At 34.1% G+C, this 26,904-nt stretch overlaps 1 protein-coding gene across 2 annotated transcripts; it reads left to right on the top strand.

Annotated features, from left to right (window-relative positions):
• Window positions 1-884: 884 nt before the first annotated feature.
• On the top strand, window positions 885-26,668 carry LOC138311134 (innexin unc-9-like). Of its 2 annotated transcripts, none has more exons than XM_069252594.1 (3): window positions 885-1,711; window positions 20,075-25,648; window positions 25,685-26,668. In XM_069252594.1, the coding sequence occupies exons 1-2, from the start codon at window positions 1,659-1,661 to the stop codon at window positions 21,273-21,275; spliced, it is 1,254 nt and encodes a 417-aa protein (XP_069108695.1). In that variant the 5' UTR covers window positions 885-1,658; the 3' UTR covers window positions 21,276-25,648; window positions 25,685-26,668. The 2 variants fall into 2 exon arrangements, with proteins under 2 accessions (XP_069108695.1, XP_069108696.1); XM_069252595.1 differs by lacking the exon at window positions 885-1,711 and adding an exon at window positions 18,478-18,516.
• The last annotated feature ends 236 nt before the right edge of the window (window positions 26,669-26,904 follow it).

The following is a 26,904-nucleotide window of genomic DNA, read 5'->3' as shown; positions in this document are numbered from 1 at the left end:
CATACAGCATCTGCTGTTGTTCAACGCTTGTTTATTCGAGCTTTAACGTAACGAAGAACTGTTATACATGCGCAACTATTGGTCTTAAAAACAGGTTTAAGATTTTTAAGATGAGAAAAGCCAGAGCTCCCGGAGAAAACAATACTATCAACATGCAGCTAGTGTCTGTCAGCTAGTCACGTAGTCGTCACACTTCGCTACCACTTGGTGCAGGACCACTTGGGCGCTCTCTTTTATATCAGTGAAACTATCAATGGTTTACCAAAATATACATGCAACTGTACTTGCGATATCTATTTGTTCTCAATCAGTTTTGTAAACTAAAAAAAGGCCAAGGTTTTAAATTAATATATTTTGCTAATTCTAATTTGAGATATAGATCGTGAAAATACATGTATGTTAAGTATTTGGCACTTTAAAACCACAAATAGTAAGGGTCATTATTGATCTTATGATATATTACATCAAAATGAATCAAGAGTTATGATTGAATTCCGTCACAAATACAGATACGCAAAGGAATTTTGCTGTGACTCATATTTCCTGTTCAATAATTGTGTTTGTGTATCAATTAAAACAATGAACCTACAGTATACTCGAATTAATAATTAGTTCATACACATTCATTATTATATCGGATAATAAGATTAAACCCCCGCATTTTGAGATACCCACTTATCTTAAAAAATAACTGATGTCATTTTGTTGTTCATAACGCGAATGACACTTATCAATTTTGACCCACAGGGTTCCGCACGGTCATTCGGAAGTTCACGAACTTCCCACGCACACGCGAAGAAGAAAAATAAGTATTTGATAATCGCTTCAAATAACATAAGGGGGACTTCGAGTGAAACTTTCGATATAGGTATAGTAGTGTTTTCCATTCCTGCCGAAAATATACATTACACACACAGTAATTCCCTATACACAAGCCCCGGTACTGTTTCTATGCATTCGGAGCTGTTACAATATACAGCGCAGACGTCAATGGTGGGAACACAGGATATTTAAATGAGGGAAGTTTTTACTATCAAAACGGTTCCGATCAGGTCCAAGTATATCACATATACTTATAGATCATTTAAACCCACAAGAGCTGATCTGCGACATTAAGCAGGGGTGACATTTCAAGTATGTGTATTTGTAATAATTCAACGTCGCCTGTTCAATTGTTCTCAATACGGGTTCCACGATCCGTGTAAATCCTTTAGTCTTTTAAAGGTAGGAGTCGGAGGATTTTAAATTGACGAACTTATAAAAAATAATATAAAGAGGTTGGCTTGTGTCCAAATCACAGTAAATATACTAGGTATAGGGGTAGGTCTGGTGTTCTATGTGACAGGGAACTCTATGCAGACAGGCCCATACTGGCGCTACGTCTTAACAAATAGAGGCAACATTCTGTTCCAATATGGCCGGTAAGGCACCAGCTCCGGATTAAACCCTGGGAAATATTCTTGAATTCGTTGTTCACAGGAGAGATTTACCCTACGAAAGTCTAACAGAAATATTCTTCAATATTTTCTGACGGATCGACAAAAAGTTGTTTTTGTAACGTTTGTTGCTGTGCAGTTTTGTAGACCTTGGTCTACCTTCTCAAAGTTTTCTTTTGATATCTTTGGAGTTGTTGGTGGTTCCTAGCCAAACCAGCCAACATGGGAAATGGACTCTGTGTGGAGACTGGCAGTTCTATGACAGTGTTCGACTGGTATGTATATGGTCATCCTTGACCACTTGACCACACGAGTGGACACTAACGAAACTTTACTAACTCTATACCCAACCAACTGTGTGCGTGTCCATGAACATACTAACACGTCAATACTACTAACCTTTCCAAACCTGGGTCCTCGGTATATGACCCAGTGCTCCAACAAAACTTTCAAAATGCTCAAGTTCTTTGGCGATTACTCGAACTTTTTATATTTTTCATTCAAAATATTTTTTTAAAAACATCTTACCTCTTCCAAAGCTGGATGTCTATTCATAACCTTGTCATTGTTTGACAACAATGTATGTTGACAAATTCTCTATATACAATTCCATTGACCCCTGGTCATCTTCCTCATGTTTCTACAATCTTATACTCTGTAATGTAAATAATAAAATCACAATTCTATCTCAACCAATTCTGGATACAAGCAGACAGAAATAATAAACCTCCCGTTTCTGAATAACATCATACAACTCTAATATTTTACTAATTACGAAGAAATCTATATGATTTGAACGTACCCGATAACATTTGAAAAAAATACGTTTTATCAAGACGATTTACTATCAACAGATATAAACTGTGACCTTGCATGTCAGAAAATACTTATTTGATTTGACAACCAATATCATAAAAAACGCCTTAAAATACAACAAAAATTATTATAGAGAGGAAATCATTTAGAAAATGCTATCGTAAATATATGCACATGTTAAAATCACGCGCTATGAAAGTCCTATTTTTCGTCTCAATTAGCTTGAAGGTACATATTTTAGTAGGTTTACACACGAGAACATAAACGCGTGAAAAACACGCGCCAAGAAAATAACATTTTTTGTTATCACCATAGGGTTTAGTTAAGTGTCATGGCCGCCACACGTGCGCGTGCGATAGAACAGATATTTTCATTTTTATTAACTTGCCGTTGATGTCTGACACCCAACACTGTATCTATCCGTGTAATCTATCTAATAACATAAATATTGGAGCATTCCGACTGGTGCCACGCGACTCGGGGGTCTGTTTAATAATAAAACCCCCTTCCCCCATCTCCCCTCCCCATCTCCTCTCCCCTAACCCTACACACCATTCCCTCTCCTCCCTTTTTTACCCACTATCTCTATCTCTTATAGTACACCTCCCTAACCCTTCGACCCTTACCTCTACACCCACCCAAACCCTAAATATGCGACTCTACATTTTGTATAACCCCCTCCTCCTCTCCCTCCCCTATCCTCGTCCTTTACAACGTCCCCACTCCAAAAACGTAAATCGGGACATGTGCAATGATAAAAAACCCTCCTTTAAAATCCTTCTCCCCAATCGTAACCCCCACCCCTACTCCTACCCTACCCCTAATATCGTGACTAAGGGTATATTTAGGGATATACTCCCTACCCCTAATTAATAGACTAACGGTATATTTAGTAACCCCTTCCCGTATCTACCTCCCAACTCCCCTCGCCTCCTATCATCTAACCCCCTCCCCAACTACTCCCCCACTACACCCACCCCACCCCTAAATAAATAGCGCACAGCTGACGCATCCATCGTTAGGCACAGACAAGTATGACATAGCTGTAATACCGAAGACAGAAGCCCATGGAACCCCGGTACCCCATTCTTCGGCATCCCCCATACTACTACATATTGTGTGTGCACTTTTCCCTGGAAAAGTCCCAAGCGAAAAATCTTTAATATCAATCATTTAAAAAACAACACATTCATTCAATTTTATTAAAATGCAGACCATTTTTTACTCTATAGCTTATGTAACATTACTAGAAAAAATAGTTATCTATTTTGTAACTAAATTCACTCTCATTGTGTTCTTAAACGAACCTCTCATTTTGACCCTGGCTGTTGATAGGACATTCATTAAATCAATCAAACAAACAAATAAAGACTTTAGATATGCCATACGTATGTAGTTTTAGCTGAAAATTTTAAACTAATTGAAGAAAATCATCATAGCCATGTTCATTACGGGAGGTTAAGCGTTTTCCCTAAATTTTCCCGATTTGTCTCTCTTTGACACCGCGTTCTGGCCCTTAATGACAGTGAATGATGTTGAAGTGCATTACAAGCTATCGAGGCTTTTGACCCCTCTGATGAGCCCTGTGGACTTTGTAAGTACAAACTTTACCAGATGTTTAGGACTCTCTTCATGTTACTGACGAGATCATATTACACGGATGAGAATGTGAAAAATCCCCTGACACACATATTATAGAGGAAAAGCTGTAGAGTGTACGGACCAATTAGCTTGCACACAGACTGTAATGTAATTACTAATCGAGTACACGGACTGATGGAGAAGACAAGTTTACGGGAGGTTGTGTGTTATTTCCACATAACAACATTCACTCACGATAAGGTTTACGAATATTGTAGACTTTTCATATCATAATGTTTAACCCATGTCGAGAAACGACTATAACTCTTATAACCCTGTAAAGATGTTAAAAGAAATGTCCTAATCACGATTCGTAATCATGTTTTAAAACCACATATCACTTAAGGGGGTATGTTACCTGACATCGTTTAACATTTAACTGCACATCTTGGCAGGGAAAGCGAGAGGATACGTACCACAAATTATATTTGTAGAAATTTTATATGTTCTTAAACTGTTATCGTATAACTTTCCTTTGAAACATCACCATGTGAAAAATTCCCTGTAGAAAAAAAGAATCCATTCTTGTAGAAAGATGATTCCACTTAAAATATGAAGTATATTACAGATAACAATTAGCCATTGTTTAATTACATGACCCCTCTGATATCAAATATCATATGCATTGCATTTGTTCCGAATGTATATTTTATGTATATAGTAAATTTCCACAACACATTACAGATATATACACACAACAGTTGATATATATTATGTAGGCCAGAAATCAGAGGTATTCAGTGTTACAGAGCTGAGCAAGGTTATTAGCCTGTAGGGGGCATGAATGGAAAAATCTAACAAAAGTATTTCTGACACACTTCTTACACAATAAATGTTAAATCATCCGATGTAAGAGCGATGAGAAATGTAGATATATGCCCAGGCAGAAAAAAATGACTGAAAAAAACACAGAATGAAAGAAACACGCGCTCATGCACATGTGTTAAACATTAGTTTGATGATTGCGCATAAAAACGGGAGCTAGGAGAAACAGCAACAATTAAACTTCTAAAACCTCACATTGATTAAGCAGAAATATAAACCAAAACAACGGAAAGAAGATTTTAAGTTTTTATTCCTATGCATTCGTGCACTTATTCTGTTATTTTACCTGAGTGAAGACCTAATTACTTCATAAACAGCACATGCAGGTTGTCTTTAATCAAGGCTAAGCTGGCAAAATGGGATAAAATACCTTGATTCTGTTACCTAGCAACTTTATGGAAAAATGCGCTACATACTGGTTTGGTGGGGTGCAAAATTGATAAAAAATATAATAATCTGAGTTATAAACAGTGGGATTTAATGCAGATTTCCTGCATCTTTATGAAGTTATTAACGCGCTCAGGTGAAGTCAGTAGAAGCGAGATTGGCTTCATGAACATTAAATACTCCCCATAAGAAGATTAGTCAGAAAAAAATACTTAAAAACTCCCTAAAAACAAGAAAAAATAATAATAATAACACGAAAAACCTTCTTCCAACCCCTAAACAGTTATTTTAATATCAGAGGTTGGGTTTTGAGGTAAGTTTGCTTAACTTCTTGGCAGGAATAGATGTCATATAAGACATTAGCTGTAAGTGTTACCAATATAAGTAACTACGGTGATTGTTTGTGGTTTTTGGGGACTGTAGTATCTTTATTATAAATGTAAAACGTTTAGCTAACCTAAAGAAACATCACTACTGATTACCAAAGACACCGCCGTCCATCCGCAGACTTGTAACGTTATGATGAAAACAGACAAATACACGGGTTTGTATACTCCTCTAAATATTTTCCCCGAAATTCAACACTAAATTGTGCACAAGATTACGTTGTATCATCAAGGGCAAAGGTTCTTCGTTACCTGTTTTGGGTTTTAAATCTCAAGACACTGTAAGTCACCAAATTGAACAATAACGATTCTATTCGAAATTGTTGTATTAGCTTTAGATAAGTAGAAAAATGTCTAGGATATATTTTGTAGTTTTTGGTTTTTAAAACCATTATTTGGTAAGTTAAACATTTTTCAAATCGAAGCTACCAAAAATAGTAACAAGTTAAAAGCGTACACTACCTGGCACATACTTAGGTTTGACAGTAGGATATAACTAATGAGCGATGAAGTTTTTCAGGCTTTGTTATCATTTATTTACAAAACAATGTAAATAATACAACATTACGTGGATAAGCATTTAACACACTAACAGCATCTTGTTGATAATTAGACAGAGAAATAATAAGTTCTTTGGGAATGTTTTTGTATCTAGACACAAAACATATAGTAATGTATATCTTGAACAAAGACGAACACATTTGTTATCTTCGAAACCAAAGAATCGAAATCAAAGAAGAGATTAAAAAGATAATAACATACATGTATAACCATCATTAATACACAGAGAAACAATCTAGGTACAAAACGAAAGTAAGATATTGATAAAAAAAGCAACAAATCTGCCCCCCTCCCAAAATAAAAAAACCTTAAAAAAACAATAAAAAACCACCAAAAAAACCCAACAAAAACCGAACAGACAACAAGAATGAATGTAGTGCATGTTTAAGGCATATGGTAAGAGAAAAGAAGAGAGCAAAATGATATAAAAACCAAGAACTTCTAAATAGTTTATGTATGGTTCTGATTCTAGATAAAGCGTATTTGTAACTTAAGGATAAACAACACCAAACATTTATACATTAACACTGGTTATTGTTTCTAAACAATTGTAAAAGTACATCTCCAGTACTGGTTTATATTATCACTTTATAACCAAAGGGTCTGGTTTATTTGGGTTTACATTTGCTCACATTCTATCAACAACTAAGGTCATTTAAGAACAGCATCCATTTCAAGAGTTAAGCATACGTGTGTTGAGTGCTCGCAGGGTATGAGGAACATTACATTTCTGAAGTGATACCGTCTTCAGCGACGTCATTGTCTTCACCATTTGATGAGGTCTTTTAGAATTAGTATGACAGGTAGCATCATTATCACATTCTGTTCCAAATGTTTCTTTATTTTGCTTGCTATATGAATAATGCATTTCCCTAAGTACAACCGTTTTTCACTCAAGTTATAATTTATATAACGTGCTTAGTTACATTCGCAACATTGCATTTCCAGATTAACTAAAATGCACACAAATAAAAAAAATAATTAGAAAACGAAATAGAATTTAAAAAAAACACACACACACAAAAGAGAACAAAATAAACCCCTAGATTTTTAAATTAGATATCAAAAATATAATCATTTATATCATTTGTTCAGGCTTGCACACCAATTTCTATTGTCAATGAGCTATTGAAAACGATTTCATTGAATGCATGCAGGTAGTTTGAATAACTTTTGGAATCTGTTAACTAAAATGTGTGCTGTATTTTCCTTGTACAAAGTTTGTGATTTCTTTTCTATTCACTGTGGATTTCTTTTTACATGAGAAATTGAATCAAATACAAAAATGTTATGATTTGTTAAAGCAATGTCCGGAACTCGTAGTAACGTCATTCCGGACTACTATATTATTATTCTACATTCAATTTTCATTTGGATACACAATACAATCTGCAAACATGGCCGCTGTAAAGCTTTAAAACGAATTCTTTTTATACACATACCTGTGTTTAGTTATCAAATAAAAAACTATACAAACTCTCAGACGGGTTATGAATTGTAAAGAGGTCCTCTTGTACGATATTTAATTACAGAGTTTTGGAAACCTGTTCACCAAGATCTCAAAGATATGTCTGCCTACGACTAGCCGCCATTGTGTTCCCTGTAACGTCCATTGTCTCTCGTGGAAGTAGTATTGTTCTACGGGTAGAAACAAACTAGTTTGGGGGCCGTAATTAGCCGCTATTCATGTACATTATCACGCATCGATGGTATCAGAAGAGTAGAGTTACATATGTACGATATACAGTTATACACTAATCATTATATTCCATATACTCGTAAAGTAATTATTTACAGTATCCATTTAACATAAAGAAATCCAACCCGAACAACTATGACTTATTTCCCAGGAAAATGTACCTCAAAATAAAATATAAAAAAACGTAATATTGAATGTTTTAAACTATCTTAAATACGATTAAAACTAGCTTTATATCAGATCATTATCTGTTTTTTTGCAACATTTTATAAAAACATGTATTCAGTTATTCATTTGGTCTCCGGTTACTTGCATTACATGAACGTATGGTCTCGTTTCCATAATAGAATACCAAGAATGAAATTCTGGGATAGCATCTGATAAATTGCTTTGAACTGAATTGCTACGAATCATTTAAAAAAAAATCCCCGAAATGGATCCAAAATTCTTTTACTGTTATTACTCGTTTGACTTGAGAAATCATTGTATCGGATGGTCTTGCTCAAGTGCATCTAAAATTTTGCAATGTCATCAGTTCACAATGTAATATAATTCGTAGATATTAAGGCGTTGAAAAAATCAAAATTTGTTTTGTGTTGCACTTTTGATCTCCTTCAAAACACAGTCTAATTCAAAATGTAGTAATACTATGTTATTGGCAAATCAAAAGTTGGACAGTAAAATTTTCTACTACATGAACATCCCATAAAGATAAGTTTTGTAAATATTTTATCTCGTTCAAAAGCACACCTAAATGTATTGGTTATAATATGCTATTTCCAAATAAAAAGAAGGGCGTGGAAATGTCCTACCGGCTTGACAAACATACAATATTTCGAAATCTGGCAAAGTCTTGTAGCAAGTGGTAGTTGACATGACAAAACTCGTGACAATGTTAGTAAGAAATATCCGAGGTCTTATTTTGTTGATAATGGGTAATATGTCGTACAAAGCCAAGCTAGCTGTCTTTACAAACTGTATTTACCTAACAACTTACTTTTAAATATCGCTTTTACTTATACTAAATTATACCTTTCATAGTCACCATACAAATACACCATTTGTCACGTCAAATAATAACCTTTGTGACAATACAGGTATTCATCACTCGGCGATCTGATATGTAAACATACCCTCAGCCTTAGGTGAAACACCGTTAAACTTTCAATCATTTGTTCCTTCTACTAATACTGTTAAATTCTGTCATTCTCGTCTGGCGTAAACATTCTTTACAATATCTAGAGACGATTTTTAGGATTAAGATATCTGAAATTTTACTCTAGCAATAGAATCACACCGAAAAGTATACTGTGTAGTTGCTGATATTCGTGGAGTTTTATTTTCGCTAAATTCGCGAATCCATCCCAATTCAAGTTTAATACCTCGCGAAATTTATCAAAGTCCTGGATTTATATATCATAGCTGTCGTCTCAATGACACTTTCAAAGGCTACAAAGCTACTTCGCGAAAATAAACCCCGCAAATAAGTTCCAAATAGTATATCAGGAAATTTAACAATAGTACAGTTGATAACGAAAACATAATAGTTAGAAAATTGTCTTTATTAATGGGTTTTTATTTTTATCTTTATACACAATGCAGTAAGTTTTAAATTATTCTGCAAAACACGCCAATCTTTCTTACAATAAGTACCAGAAACAAATATAAGCTATTTTAAAAACATGTCAACCTTCCAGTAAGCATTAAGTTTCTTACAAATGGCCTATTTTTGTGATTTCCCATTCAGGTCACCAAGAGATCGCGACATTTTTTTGACATCGGTGATTCGCTCAGGATGTAGGGCAATTTGATAAGTTCTAGACAATTAGACTTGGCTCTTTGAACTATGTATGTCACATTTAACACTATCAGATACGGTTCCTGGTTCCTTAGGCACATTGTGTTAAATAGGACGTTATCATGAATACATTATATACACTGTTTTGTTTACAAGTCTGGCCCCATAATTAATATCTTACTTAGTATTAAAACAAAACGGATTTCAATTAAGGAAAATACAATGTAGATGATAATCATGCAATTGAGAATACGAGCGAGATATATAAATAAGCAGTTGATTAAGACCATGTACTCCCAAAGGGAAAACGTCCTCAGCTGGAAAGCCTATGCTCATAATGAGTACTTATTCAAGGCATTTTACTATTCAGAAGTAATAAGCATGTCACTATCTAACAACTGCCCTATAAATATATATATCCAGATGACGTAACGATGTCACCCATAAAATTGTTCTATTTTTATCATTAATAAACATTTCGTGAAATCCATCTCTTCTCGCTGAAGTTTAGAGCATATGTTGTAAGTGACAAAGATATCGGTGATTTCTGGAATCCATTATTAAAACGGATATTCGAAATCTATAAAACCATACAAATTTAAATGTTTAAACTCAAAATACATCTTTACAAAACAAAATAATTTTCCAGGGATTATTAATTTTAAGACCATATGGATGTCTTCATAGTATTGAAAGCTGGAACAGGAAACTAATTTGCTCTTTAACAACTGTTATTTAAAGGTTACATACCTGCCAGTAAATAATCGCTGTATATACAAATTAGCAAAAAAAAAAAACGCAAATAGAAAATAGATACAAAACAAATTGACAGTTACAAAGTGTACATACATTTAAAACGAATTTAACCAAGTTTATGCCCTTCCAGCAAGCGATATCTTTAAGGGCCAAAAGTGATCATTTAAAGTGGTTTTTCTTCAAAAATATCCAACCCGTTGTAAAATTCTGGATGGTTGTTGTAGAGATGCCATTAATTTGATAAATGTCTTACTTTTGTGAAGTGTTACAAAATAGCGATTTATTTATAAAGATATGATGAAAAATTAAAAACAAAAACGGTTGAGTTAAGTTCCGCGGTCTTAAAGGGCGTTTTAATGACTTTAGGTAAAAGGTTCAGGTGCAAAACCATCAGGTTATCAACATAAGAAACTGTTCTGGCAAATGATTTACAAAATTGAAGAAAATATAATGCTAGTGCTTCTCAAACTTTATTTATAAAATATGAGATACTATCGAGGGTTAAAAGTTTTACATGACACTTGTTCCGTGACACAGATATATTCATTGGCTTATCTCCCCTTGGCGGAACAATCTGTACGATCTTATACTACGATCTACATGTATATATGTACAATACAGTTTGTAGGACAAATCTGAAGCAAATATCTTAAATGTGTCAATATTTGTACATTGTATGTTTTTAAATTTAGGTCTCAAATGTCAAGCATTACACAGCATTACACAAAGTATATTTACTAGCATGCGCGAACTATTTCCTGTTGCGGATGACTAATGCAAATTAGCTTAATGTTATTGAAGAATGAGTAGATAGTTATTAATTTAGAGATAAAGTGTAAATAAAATCTATTGTTAAGAAGATAAAAAAGTCACATTATTCAATATAAAGAAAGCATGTAAAATAAAAACAAATGTGAAAATTAATACATTTGATAGACATACATACAGAAAGTTACTATTATAAAAGTCAAAAGTTGTAGATTTTTGATTGTGCATTGCATGAACGGCAAAAACGTAGTGAGACCAAAAATGTAAATTTGTCAACGTAAATCAAGCAAAACAAGATGCGCAGTAACATAGCAAAGTGAAGTCGGTAACAAATGACACATTTAAAAAAAATGCATTTCGATGTCGTTGTAACTCACAAAACAGTGACACAGTACACAGCATTATAAAATATCCATATAAACATTCCAGCACGATGAGGCGTAGATAAGACAGGAAGGTGAGAGTTAGGTATCGCTAAATATAGTAACGACCTTGAAAATTACCTGTAGTTATTTATAGTCTAGCTTGAAACACAATTATATGAGGAAAACCCAGATATAGGTCAAAGATGCAGATTGGATTTAGTGAACATCACGATATCCACGAACTGAACAACGATTTAGAAAGTTTCAAACGTAGATTAAGCCTTATATTATGTGGCGATATAAATAGAACGGTCAACATATCACGTACATAATTACCTGTATCTATTTTTAGAAAATACTATATCTTTTTATTACTTTTAGGGAATGTCTTAGTTGTATCTATTTATACATCTTAATTTGGGATTTTATAAAACATTCCACTTCACGAGATGATGGTACCATTAGATAGGTATTTTAACATCGCTATATGTGATGCATTATTATCTCTAGAAAAAGAACACGACTTAACACTAGAAAATTCAAGAACACGAAGGTTAACAGAAAATAGCTGGTAATGATATTCGAAAGAAATAAAAGAAGCTCTGGTGATTAAACTCATACTCGACACCTTAATCACCTTTTAACTGCAGATTCAGTGAATTCTATAAAACAACATCCCTCGCCGTCTACCGCCGTTTTTAAGAGATGCTATAATCGAAGTAATAAATGCACCCAATGAAATGCGTGAAACTAGGGAGTACGCTGTAACGGCATGTGTTGGTATAGTGTAAAATGAGACACGAGAAGTTCACAAAATATCAGTAAGTCAGTATTCCAAAGGAATCAGTGCCTTCGTCATTTCGCTCAATCGCTCACATATGTATCCTATTAGGTTAAATTAATGTTATACAGGTCTTGTTTTCTATCCAATTGGCCCCCTCCTCAGTACATGAGCAAAAGCATACTACTACCACCGCCGCCACCACTACCGACTCCCTTACCACACTACTCACTTCCACCACCACCATCTTAGCCTTCTACCGCCGCCACCAATACCAATACTGCCACCACTACCATGGAAACAATATTTACCACCACCGCCGTTGCCACCACAAACATCGCTTTACCCCAACTGCCACTGACACCACCACCACCATAACCACAGCCTTTACCATCACTGCTGCCACCACCACCGCTATTGCCACTATCGCCACTAATACCTCTTTACACCGACCGCCGTAACCACAGCCTTTACCATCACCGCTTTTGCTACTACCATCACTAACACCAATTCTCCTTCCCCATCACCTTTACCCTCACCACATTTACCCCACCACCTTTACCCCAAACACATTTACCCCACCACCTTACCCCCAACACATTTACCCAACACATTTTTTTCCCAAACACATTTACCCCCCCACCTTTACCCCAAACACATTTACCCCCACCACCTTTGCCCCCATCCCTCACACACCTTTACCCCCCACATTACCCCACCACCTTTACCCCAACACATTTATCCCACTACCTTTACCCCCACCACCTTTAGCCCAACACATTTACCCCCCACCTACCCCCACCATTTACCCCCAACACATTTTTATCACACACCTTTACCCCCCCACATTTACCTCACCACCTTTACCCCCACCATATTTACCCAATCACATTTACCCCCATACCCACCATTTACCCCCACATTTACCCCCACCAATTTACCCCATCACATTTACCCCCACCACTTTACCCAATCACATTTACCCCCACCCCACCACCTTTACCCCCACCACCATTTACCCCACCACCTTTACCCCCACCCATATTTACCCCCACATTTTACCCCCATCCCTCACCATCTTTACCCCCACCACATTTTACCTCACCACCTTTACCCCGCACTCCCACCCCCACCACCAAACCGCAGCACATTAAACACGCCGAATCCCAAAAACCATTATTGATAAGTTCAGACGCAATTGTCAGAAAAAGAAACCCCACCGCCAGAGAAAACTATCATCAGTGCACTAAATACCTTTATTATTTTTGCGTTAGATCGCTGTAAGACATCACCGCGTTTCTGTACACTCATTACGTAGCTAGCTAGGCGTTTACCGATGATAATAATTTGGAGGATATTCTGTAAACACAGACCTGGTGATTAGTAGATGGATGTAGAGTGTAATGCAATTTCTCAACGTAACAGCTAAGGAATCTGTATCTTTAACTCAAAATAATGCTGAAGAATAAATTCATATTGAGTGTTATTACGGTCATGCAAACAAATCTCGTTAAATGTTTTTTTGAATGCAAAGATCTTTTCGGCTTCATCTAATATAGTTTAACTGCTTTTCGTTTGGATAAAAGACACTATATATTTTTTTTTTAAAGTTTTGATCAGAAAAAAATGAGAGTGTGCAACCGTTACTGATCTAAGATGAAACGAAATAGATTTTATAAAAGCAAGCTTAATGCATTAGGTAGATGTTAACGTAAGAGCTAGGTGTTTTTGGTAATACAGTTTAGTGTAGAATCTGATGTGGCGTGCGAAATCAAAATCACAAGGAGACACAACATAGATATACACAGTCTCCAATAACACACATGTAGGCGGCATACGTCAGTCTATTGGTTAGTTGGTTTGGCTTGATGTCCTTTTGATATCTAAGGTCATTTAAGTACTGTTTGGTAGGTTATAAGTTTTGGGAATTGTATCTCAATGAAGCATGCTGACAAAGACACCGGACAGCTCACCCCACACGGTCACATTCTACTGACAACAGCAGACTCCTCAATTATCTCTTCGCCATTATTCAATATAAATCATTAAGATATTAACTAAGCATCGTAGGGCCATTTAAAATAGATTAGACAAAATATTTGACATTTTTTATTGACGTCCGCGTGGCGCGTCTCTTTACTGATAACAGTTCAATCAATCAAGATCGGCCCACACAAACTGCTCAAAGAAAAATAATGATAGCGTATTCCTGGAAAAGTGAGTTCACTTCCAAATTGAAATTAAAGCATCTTAGTATATGATATATCTTTCTTTGAAACACTGACAGAACAAATGTGTCTCAAAGTATTTATTTTTTCTCTCTAAAAGCGGACAAAGGTCATATCAATGGAAACGTAACGCTTTTCGCTTCGGAAGATTTTCGCGTCGGAAGAAAATTGAGCTAAAATATCATTACAGTAGTTATATTTACTAATGGTAGTTAAAGATGCTCCACCGCCGACAGAGCATAAATGATATTCATTATTTGAACAAAAATTGGTGTTCAATCGTGTGTATGTATGTCTAATTAACACAAAAAAATAGTATATATATTTTCATTTTGCCTTTTGTGCATGCGCAATCAGTACTCTTCGGGATGCAATTAATTATTTTTCATATTTTTAACTTGAAGTAGAATTAGAAGCTCCAACTTTTCAATGATGGTAATGGTGTAAAGTAAGTAGTTTTTGTAACTGAAGAAAAATACTAAATCGTCTGCTCCTTTTTTTGAAAAAATACTATTTGTCGGCGGTGGTGCATCTTTAATAAAGCCGTCATAAAGAGTGTTGAATTACCTAAACGGGTTTGTAGTCCAGTTTGGCTTAGTCGGCAACTAAAGTACTAAAGACTTTACAGGTTAAGGTGGCCTAATTAGGATTTTCTCTAAGACGTCCTTATAATTAGATAGTACAATGTTTATTACTAACACTCATAGTTATGAGACAGTCCTTAACATGGTATCTCCAATCCAAATTGCTCCAGTCATGTTTTAAGTTATTAAAAAACATGAGTGGATTATCAAGTTTGATATGTTGAATAACAAACGGTTGTTGACATTGTAGTGCATTATTCACGACCCTTTCTTCTAAAAGCATTGGGAAATTCAAGAGTAATCCTAAGTTTTGGCATGATCCAAAGGGTTTCTAGATTTAGATATGAATCTTAATTTCAGTCAAGCTATACTTTGATCTCAAGCACCACTCACAATGTACTTCAACAAACTATCTTTAAATTAAACTTACTTGGGTTAATATTTCTTTGTTTTGAATTCTTGATACAACAACAAAAGATACAATTTACACAAAGAAAAATATAAACAAATGTCTAAGAAACTTACACCATACGACGTAACCAGAGTTTTCTGCTTTTAGTTTTTATGTTGGCCCCCAACCCATCAAATTGAATTTAGACTAAAACTAAAGCATATCTTATGAGGTAAATGCATCAGGTCTTATTCAGTGACTAAACGAAAGTGTTCAGAAGATGAGGTGTAATTAAAGATAAAGATGGAATTCCTGATATTAAAATGTAGGTTAATATAATGTTAGTACTTTCTTATTTGTGGTATCATGTTTCCTTAACACATCGGTCTAAAAATAGCTACAGGTAATGTTGATAATGTATTACGTGTCTCATATTAATAGAATAAAGTTCATAGTGAACTTAAAACTTCTCTGAACAACATCATATCTACATAGTACATAATAAATTATTTTGTCTACGTATTTGAACAATTCTGACAACTTAATAAGTATATGATTTCACTTTCTTTGCTTTATTCTTTACGCTTTAATTCTTATCCAGAAATCCCATCTGTCATTTTTGAAAGCATTACATTGTATTTGAAAATAAAAAAAAAATTCAAGTTGTGTTCTTCAAGAAACTTAGTACCCTTTTTATTTCAATGTTTAAAATCTTGTTAAGGAGTTTAAAATAATTTGAAAAAAACCCACTTTAGAATCAGCGTGAATATAGAAATTCTCTGAAAACATACCATTAAATGTTTAAATTACAGTAAAACACGGTTGGTTATAACGAACCTCTTAGGACCAACGAAATTACTTTGTGATAAATATAGATCGATATACATATTTGGACTTTGACGAGAAATAATCAGACTTGTTTTATTCTACATGTAAATTCTGATACACAGTAGAACACACGTTTATAATGTAGTAATTTTCATCCCCCATTCAATGTTCAAATGAAGTACATGTGTGATTATAATGAAGTAATTTCGTAGGTCCTTAGAGATTCGTTATAACAGTTTAACCCTTACTCCTTGTATTCAACTTTGCAAAATAAGTTTACTTTTCCGTTTCCCAGGAATTGGATGTTTTTGAAGCAGGGCAGATCAAATCTACCGTATATAAAAAATAAATAAATAAAAACAATTGCTGTATTGGATCTTTTACGCTAAAAAGTAACAATTACCACAGTACTGCAAGAAACGCATATAAGATGATGAGAAATCTAAAAATAGAATTACAGGCACCAGTCCACAGGGAAACCAGGTGTTATTAGTTTCTGGCGAGCGTTCCTCGTTTAGCATGAAGCTAAGGAACAGATGGCTACATAAGTTTTATTGTGTTACACAAAGTAACATACTGTATACTATACAGATAGACAGTTAGCCTTGTAATCGTTACAAGTCATGTATGTAATGTTATAACAACATTTAGACTTTTCAAGTTATTTTGAAGTTATTTATTTGATGTATGTAGCTTTAATGATATTTATTAGTAAAAATATTCCTGGTGTTATCACAATATAATTTGAATTTTCAGGTGTATGTTTCTTAAAAGTTATTATAATATTTTGAATTTTCAGTTTAACTTATAGTCAATCATGTGTAACTTTAATGGTATTTAATAGTAAAAATAATCGTGGCGGTCTTAGTTTCGTTAGTGATAACAATATTTTATATTTTCAGATTATATTGAAGCTAATAATAAAATGTATGTAACGTTAATGATATTTTATAGCAAAAATGAAACTATTCATAATTTAGTTTTTCTATAATCCCGGTCAAGTTTAAAATGATCAGAAAGATAAGTAAAATGATATTATAGTTTAACTCGTCTAGACGTTTTAATATTTGCTCGCAATGGCTAGCGAAATTACAGCTTCTTAGATTCGATTTATAAAATTTCATTTGAAATATACAACATCATACTGTCTTTTTAACCAATAGTACATCTATGTAAGTAATCGACGTCGTTCACGAGAAAACTAAAACAATAACTCTCTTTTACACAACAACCGTCATGACATGCCACACAAAAAATCGGAAAAACACGTAAAACAATAATTACACACCGGGCAAAATTGTTGTCTTAATTAGCGGAGTTCCCTAGACTAGTGTATATGTGATCTACAATGTAAAGAGTTTCGGGATGGGGGGTAGCGGGAGTCTTCTATCAGTTTGACATGTTATAATGAGCTACTAGATCATCTAGGACATGGGGAGGAGATGGTTGGTAGATTTACAGGGAATCCCCCGAGAAATAGGTTATGGTGTTGATGGGATACTGGTTACCTACAAAGAAAACTTATCATATAGATCCTAATGTTACAGTACCCTCTAGCTGCAACACTAAAACACTCCATTGCACATCATAACGTGATGAATTCTGTTTACATGAGCTTTGTATAATGTCCCATAAGATACATTTAGGATTTTATGAAACGAGGGAGTTTTTACTTTTACGAGAATATTTTCATGACATTTCACATTAACTGAAAAATGTTTTCAGATATTCTTCGTAATGTTTTTTACCTGTTCTCCAAAATGTTGGTATGTGATAGATACGTCAGTACTTCATGTGCACAAAACTTACGTAATTTTCTAAACACAATTTTCGTAAAAACGTAAAAACCTTAAAAAACAATGTCTGTCCTTGACAACAGATAACTGAACAATATCCAAATATGGTATAGAAAGATTTTTATCAATTTTGTGATTTTTGTTTATTTTTCCTTTCCTTTTCGATTCGTTTTTATAAAAATACCCACATTGTGGACTATATGAACTATTGCCGATACTACACTACATAGTACGCTACATATTCACAGATAACACAACATAGAGGTCACAAAGGTCAACATCACAGATATCAAAGATGCAAAGTTTCGAGTATATAATTATATATAGACAAACCATAATTCACATTACAGATGCATCAGAAATAGTTCAAACGATAACCTTGTTATCTTGCATGTATAAATATTTCAAGAGCGTCCGGTATAGTGTCACATCGGAAACATCGGTTGGTAGGGCATAAACATGGTGGATTGGTAGGTTATCTGTCTTTTGTCTTTATTCATATCACAAATTTCCATTAACTGACAAAACATTAAATCATATAATGTTTATCGTATCCTTAGGATAAGCGATGAATTAACTTGTTCCCGTTTTAATATTAATTGTTCCTATGAATAATGTTCCAAATTTTGTACTTATTGTGATATATCTTCATTATAATTGCTTCACATATCAACTTTTGCACTGGTACATGTTTTTGCCGCAAAACACGGATTCGTATAAAACGACTTCGATTCAACACATTTCAGGTTATGATCGAGTAAAATGATTTAACATTGTAATATTGTGCTAAAATTTGGACTTTTAAATGCTATATTGGATGGAAAATGCATATGAAGATACTGTGATTTTAGCGTATTTGAACAATTGTATTAACCATTTCTTGTACTAATTGACTTTACGATAGTCCAGTCTACCAACACTCTATCATACTTACAAGGTAATACAAAATGTTTAACTAGAATGAAAGGTATTACAATTCAACACAATACATAGCGAACTAAATAGTAAATAAATAAATCTGGATCTAGCAGGTGTGCCCGGGTAAGGTACACAACAAGAGGTGACGTAATCAAAATCAGTTATTAAAGCCAGTTCTATATTTATAGCTGTACTTTCATACTAATCCGTATTATCCATTTTTGTTGTAATCTTGATTTCCGGTTTAAGCCGAATTATCATGGTAATCTACCCCAGTGATATTTGACTATCCTTACCTTTGCACTCTTAATTTATATTTAAATGTTGCATGAGAAAAGCGTTGTTAAAATTGTAAAAAAAAAGTGTTCAGTAATTTAAGACATTATTAATAATTGTACCACACACATGCTGTAACTAACATTTCGATTTCAACATTAATGACTAAATACTGTTTACCGACTTTCTTTTGCGTACGAATTATATTTTCTCAAATTTTGCGATATCAAGATAGATTAGCAAAATTGAGTAACCGCGAAAGAAAGCGGATTTACAGTATCTCAATTGAAATGGTTTTAGTACACAGTTCAATTGCATGATTTGTTGCTAATTATTACCTTATGTAACGTTGTATTTTGTAGTTAACGTTCGCGTTTATGTTCCTTTCATTTTTTATAGAAACCACATGTATTGCATATGTTCTGCATCTTGATACTTTAAAGCGAATGCATTAAAAATCATGCTATATAATATAGAGGTACTTGTTATACTATGGCTATTGAAGGTTTCCTAATTTCCGGATGTTCGATTCATTCTATTAGAAATTGCCAAACTTTCGGAAAAGTGTTTTTTCACGGATATTTGGTTCTTTCTTTTAGAATTCACCTTACTACCGGTAAAATGCTGTTTTCCGGATGGTCAATCTTTTAGGATTCATTTTACTTCCGATAAAATACTGTTTTCCATATGTTCGATTCTTTCTTTTAGAATTTACCTTACTTCCGATAACATTTTATTTCCGGATGTTCGGTTCTTTCTTTTAGAATTTACCTTACTTCCGGAACAGTGGTGTGTGTAAATGTTCTAATATTTTTTGTCTTTTCTTCTCCCCAGGCTCGACCATGTGCTCGGGACAGTTGGACACACCATAGGACTGAAGTCAGTGTATGATGATGATTTCATCGACCGTTTGAGTCACTACTACACAGTTATAATACTGATAATATTTACTGTCATAGTGAGTACGAATCAATATGTCGGGGACCCCATTGAGTGTTGGTGCCCAGCAGACTTTACAGAAAATCGGGTGGAATATACAAATTTTGTCTGCTGGGTGTCAAATACGTATTATATCCCGATGCAACATCAGATTCCAGTGGAAATCGAAGGCCGTCGGCAAAAGGAGCTGACATATTATCAGTGGATCCCCATGATCTTGCTCACCATGGCGCTTCTTTTCAAAATTCCCCGAATGGTCTATAAAGTGTTTTCGGCAGCTTCTGGTATAAGTTTGGATCGTCTTTGCACACTGGCAAAGGAAACCCAGTATGCTAACCCGGAGGACAGAGAGAAGAAGTTGTCTTACATCGTCAAGTATTTGGATCAGTGGATTGAAGGGGTTACCCAATACAGGGCAGGGATGTGTGTAAGAATTCGTCAGAGGATTGGCCAGGTGTGTTGCTTCTTGTGCGGTCGTCACTATGGCAACTACCTCGTGACCGCCGTAATGGCGGTGAAACTTCTGTACCTTACTAATGCTATAGGGCAGCTCTTTCTGCTGAACGCGTTCCTGGGCACCAGCTACAACGTCTATGGATTTGAGGTGCTAAGCAACCTCATCAGTGGCGAGGACTGGACCTACTCGCCGAGATTTCCGCGCGTGACCTTGTGTGACTTTGAAATACGACAGATGACCAATCTTCAGCGCTGGACTGTACAGTGTGTACTTCCAATCAATCTCTTTAACGAGAAAATTTTCATCTTTATGTGGTTTTGGATCGTGCTTATCGCCGCTTTGTCAGCGTTCTCTTTCGTCATCAACATATATTCCGTCATATTCCCCCAACACCGTCGGTCGTACCTGAGAAAATATCTACGATTAAATGATATGTACAAGAAATCTGCACTTGACAAAAAGGTCGTGAAAAAATTCGTGGAGTCTTATTTACAGCAAGATGGCGTGTTTGTACTACGCGCTGTCAGTAACAACGCTAACGACGTAATCGCGTCAGAACTTATCAAGCTGCTTTATGTAAACTTTAGAGAAAAAATGGCGAAACAGAAAAACTCCGTTGAGGAGCATAGTAATGTATGACCTTCATCTGACCTTTGACCTTCGTGAACTCATTGTACATACCACATGGAATCCAGAATGATTCATATTTGCAAGCAACATTCAGTTGGACTTGAAGAACATTCATGAAATTCATATGGATGTATGTGACGTCATATATCAAATTAAAGTGACCAGCATTCCTGTATAACATAAATAGCTATGATGTCATATCACGAATCCCTACGCATATCATATCTAGTAGAAGGCAAACTGGATGACAACAGGTCCTGAATTTGAGAAATTTTCAAACTGCCAATTCATAGAACAAATAAAACAATTAATCACACGATTTATAATGCTTTAAAAATTAGTATTTTTACCATATCATATATAATATATATATATGAAAAATCAAAGATTTTTTTTCCAAATTACCACGAATAAATCATTTTGTTTTATCTTCTTATGATAATGAATAAGATATTACCGCTACTTAAAATCTGATATCTTCTCCATGAAAGAATATTAGATATCTTTTACAATAACCTAATATCTATGCTACTTTGATAGACCCAAATAATTTTAGTACACAACAAGAGGCTAGAAAAACCTGCCCAAGTAAATATAGTAATCCCTGGCCGCAGGTCAAGATCAAAAGTATCACGTGGTTAGCATGCAGTCATACATGTACCTTGCATTAGAGAACATTGAGCGTCGAGCCAATGTTTTGTATTCGGTTTCGCTTTTGAACTATTCAAATGCGCAGTGCGAGTAGAAAACCCCCATATACTAAAGATTCAACAAAATAAACAATGTCTCATTAAAGATGCTCCACCGCTGACAAATGGTATATTTTCACTATAAAAAGCAGGAGCAGACGATTTAGTATTTTTCTCCAGTTACAAAAGTAACTTACTTTACACCATTACAACCATTGAAAAGTTTGAGTTCTAATTTTCCTTCAAGTTAAAAATATCAAAAATAGTTAATTGCACCCCGAAAAAATTCTGTGACACTATATCCTATATGGAATGAAGTACTGATTGCGCATGTACCACAGGCGAAATAAATTATATTATTTTTTTGTGTTAATTAGGCATATATATATATACACAATTAAACACCAATTATTGTTCAAATGATTAACATCATTTATGCTCTGGCGGCGGTGGAGCATCTTTAAGCCTTTAAAATTGCATAAAAAGGGAGATAACCCTGAATATCTATTCTTTTTTAGTGATTTCACAAATATATGTATTATGGAAATAAAGTTGTCTCTCCAAATTTCCTTAAGCTATAAGTTTCGTATTGTATAAGTCAACCTAAAACAAATGTTTATCTCCACAGCCAGTGCACATTTTCGATGACATATACAGATGACACGGGCAATTCAAACGATACTGTAATGTTGGTAATTTTAGCGAGAGTAACATTTCGCGATGTACTACTTGGAACGTATTTTTGCGAATTTTCTTTGTATCATTTACGGTGTAGAGTTTTACAAAAATTCGCGATGTATTTTAGTTCGCAAATGTGGAAAAATCCACATATAAATCCACATAAATCCACATATCGAAATGGAAAACCTCGCAATTATTCAAATTTAAAGATTAACGACAGAAATACATATATCCACTACCATCTAAATATTTTTCCATTACCTTTTCATATCATAAAAATAAACTAGGAGCTGTTATAAATTCCTTTAATTATTTTTGTGTTATTTTATGTAGATGTGAAATGTCATTTAAACTATTTTTCGTCACTTCTATTTTTTGCAGATTGTAAATAAAACATTTCTATGACCTTGATAAGTGAACTCTATACTAGAGTTCTACATAATGTTTTGTTTAAATGATCTCCTCCATGACGAACCATAAGAAGTTTTCCTTTTTCATATAATTTCCCCCCAGATTTTTTTTTTCATCAAATTGCCTGTCAAATGGCAAGCTTCGACACTAGGACCGATATTCTGGTCAAACTTGCTTGATTCGTTTTAAGCTGTATCAGCAAAAAGGTTATAATGTGTGTATTATTCGGATTTACATATTTACAGAGTTATCTTCCCATGCGGTTAGGTATTGATTGTTACGTCATGTTTCTGTGAGTGTAACGACATACGTTTTCGATGAAACTGCCTGGTGTTTGCTCAGAAAGTAATGATGTCACAAGCGATACCTACCGCAAGGTGTTTAGCTCTGTAATATGCAAAGATGAAATGTGCGAACATGCATATTTCTACCAAATTTGCGAACATGTATATTGCTACCAGATTTGATTGCTTGTTTTTTTTTATTTATACCATATTTTAATGTCTGTTAAAGTTATTTTATTTCTATAGTCTACGTTTGTTTGATGTGATATCATTTTTTTTATTATTATTTATTCTAATGACCGTAGTTATGGGCTCACATATTACCACATATCATTTTGTTTTGTTTTATATATATCAGGTATTGCTCTTTACTTCCCCCAAAGCTGTAGAATGATATACTGGAGATGTGCAAATTTAACGAGGGGGAATTTCCGCTAATTACGCGAAGGTCGCTTGATCGCAAAAAAATTCCCGTGCGTGTAATAGTTTGTGTACATGTATCAACTTTCTTGTTAAAAGTCCAAAAGTGTATCTATCGCAAAAATAACAACACTGTGAAAGGTTTATGCATGCTAATCGCGAAATTAAGCATTCGCAAATTTATCCATATTAACTGTATACAAAATAGGACTAGATATACAAGTGTCACAATACACTATGCACACTGCCCAATCTCTTTTATTAGTGAACTTTTCTTAATGTAGAGAAGCAAAATTTGTTTTGAAAAAATATGATAAAATTCTGAATATAATGATGGAGAAAGAAATTCTCTATTCGATTTAATCTTTTTTTTATTTCGATTTTTTTATATAACAACTTAAACTGAACAACACATATATATAGTTACTTTATTGATAAAAACATGATATGTGATGTAAGCTACATTTGTATATTAACTTTCATTATATTAGCGAAACATATTCATTTATATTACATCATGTAAACGATTTTGAACCCCAGTTTCACATTGGGTTATCTGGTTAAGCGCCAAATATATTTACTTAACTCTCGCTAACTACAAACTATTCGGAGATCAGTCAGTATAAAGATGTATTGTTTTGAGCAATTTTGCATTCCCTTAGATCATGACCGTATTGTTGATAGTTAGAAGTTGATTATTTTAGTCTAAATCATAATTACGATTAAATATATAATTTGTATCGATGAATACTTGTGGGTTATCTGTGATAAGAGTTACATAATTCGTGATACGATGAAGAGTTGTTCTTATTTTTATTTGTGTTTGTTGTGTACATGTGTGGGTGCGTGCTAGCGAATATGGTTAACTTGGTGCGAAGCATAAAGTGCTTGGCCTGGTTATAAGAAAAGGGGCCACATAACCATTACCACCGATGTCAGGGATAACCCTCTCTCCGATCAATTTTTATCATTATAAGTAAAATAGAATGTTCAAGACTTAGAATCTCAAGAAATTAAATGAAACATTTTTTATGAAAATGTTCAAGGTGAACACTACTTCGTATTCTGTCGTTTTAACGTTACTGCGGTAGTAATAAATATTAATGCTTTGAACTGATGAACTACTCAAGGTCTATACGGTAGAACGGCAGAATAAGTCAGACTAGCTGAACAATATTTTCATAGATGCAATCATAATCAATAATGACATTTCATTGCTAAACCGCCAAAACGCAATATGATATTTTGTTTCTTTTGAGGTCATTCAATGGTTTTGTGGTCCCATGATACATGAATATAATGTCGATTTCATTTATTGCGTTAGTGACATGAATGAGAGTCATTACAAAACATATAGTAAAATTAATAAATATATATATAGATTGTATGTAAGCGGAAATACATATTGGCATTATTCAGAAAACGGAATTTTCATTAATCATTTCATAATTCCATAGAGAAAATATTTTATCATTCTTTTAATTCTTTATTTTTCTGAACTCGTGTAAAACACACACTCCATTATCTAAAAAATCACACTAAGATTATCACGTGACCATGTCTTAGTTTTTGACCGTTCACGGTGTGGGTCAAAGAAAACAACAAGGTTCACGTAATTATAAACCTCCCTGAACACAAGGCTGAAGGACGCAGATAAGTGGTTGAACCTTTTTTGGCACATTTAGAATTGAAAAAAAATCAATTAGGTGAACGAACTTCTGACCTGATGCGTTAAATAAATCAGCCTAGCAGGTATATATCTCTGACCGTTTCTAAAAGGACTATAGGAAGCAATCGGTTTGGTATGAACCTCACTGATCAGTACGGATTAAGAATGAAGTTACTAGTTGATAAAAATGCTAGTGAGAGGTATTTTTTGTTCAATAATATCAGAAATGTTTTTTTAGAAAGGGTCTTTGTTCAATAATATCAGTTTTTTTTAGAAAGGGTCTCCAAATTAACTAGATATGTGTAAAAATCTGGATCAAATATGGGCGACTATAAGTTTTTTTGTATAAAGCTGTTTGTGCGTCATAGTGATTCTATTAGTAATTGTGAGAGATTAGACAGTATTTTCCAAGCAGAACTGTGAAGATGCGCGTATACCTATGTCATGACTACTGTTAGTGATACAACTTTTATAAAGTGCCTTCTACAAGAACGTAATATGCATACGTACAACATCTTGATTGCATTATGTTGTAGCATCATGTTATACTATGTTCTAACTGGTGTAGAGAGCAATAAACATTCAGCAGATTGCATCAATAGCTCGTGCCTTGTATAAGTTTTATTTATATATAACCACAAAATAATGGTTTGAATAATTGTTTTGCGGTTTTTGGACACCAAAGATTTTTTATGAATATAATTATCTATCTACACTTAAAAATATGTTTAAAAAAACATTATTAAATATAACCACAAAATAATGGTTTGATTTTTTTTTTTTTTTTTTTTTTTTTTTTTGTGGTTTTTAGACACCAAAGATATTTTTATAAAGAAATAGAATGTGTTTTTATCTACACTTAAAATGCTATGTTAAAAAGAAAACTATAACATATAAATTTTGTAGTAATTAAAGTATGATTATAATGCAATAGCATGGATACTGACCAGAAATTCGTCTTGGGGGGGGGAACAAACGTAATTTTTTACTGAAATAAACATGAAAAAAATCGAGCTTGAACTCGTCAAAGACGTCCATATCAACATTTTTTAACAATACATGCTTCATGTCGTCGTGGAAATTTCATCAGATATTGACTACTATTTTTGTTTGTTTCATTTTAGTTTTAAAACATTGTTGATACATGTCTATCTTGTGTTACTAAGCAGCGATCTCAGTATATCATAGTTTTGTATTTGACATCATTTCATCCATGGCATCATATGAAATTAAACATAATGGAACATATCATTTGTTTGTTTTTTCTTTGATATTATCATACAGTACAGGCCAGGTGGATATGCCTTTTTCCACTCAATAGTGGGGACAATTTAGCTATCCACTCAAATGTCCACCCAGTGGACAAGAGTGGACAGCCGTCCGCTCCATGCAGGGGTCCGTGATGGACCAACTTATCCAGTGGAGACTAGTATACACATAAAATATATATGAAAGTACGATTTCTAGCAAGAGTCCTTGAGTCC

This window comes from Argopecten irradians, chromosome 16, assembly GCF_041381155.1.
Source record: "Argopecten irradians isolate NY chromosome 16, Ai_NY, whole genome shotgun sequence".
Taxonomy (NCBI): Eukaryota; Metazoa; Mollusca; class Bivalvia; order Pectinida; family Pectinidae; genus Argopecten; species Argopecten irradians.
The sequence above is the reverse complement of the archived record's forward strand: the minus strand, read 5'-3'. Positions and strand labels throughout refer to the sequence as shown.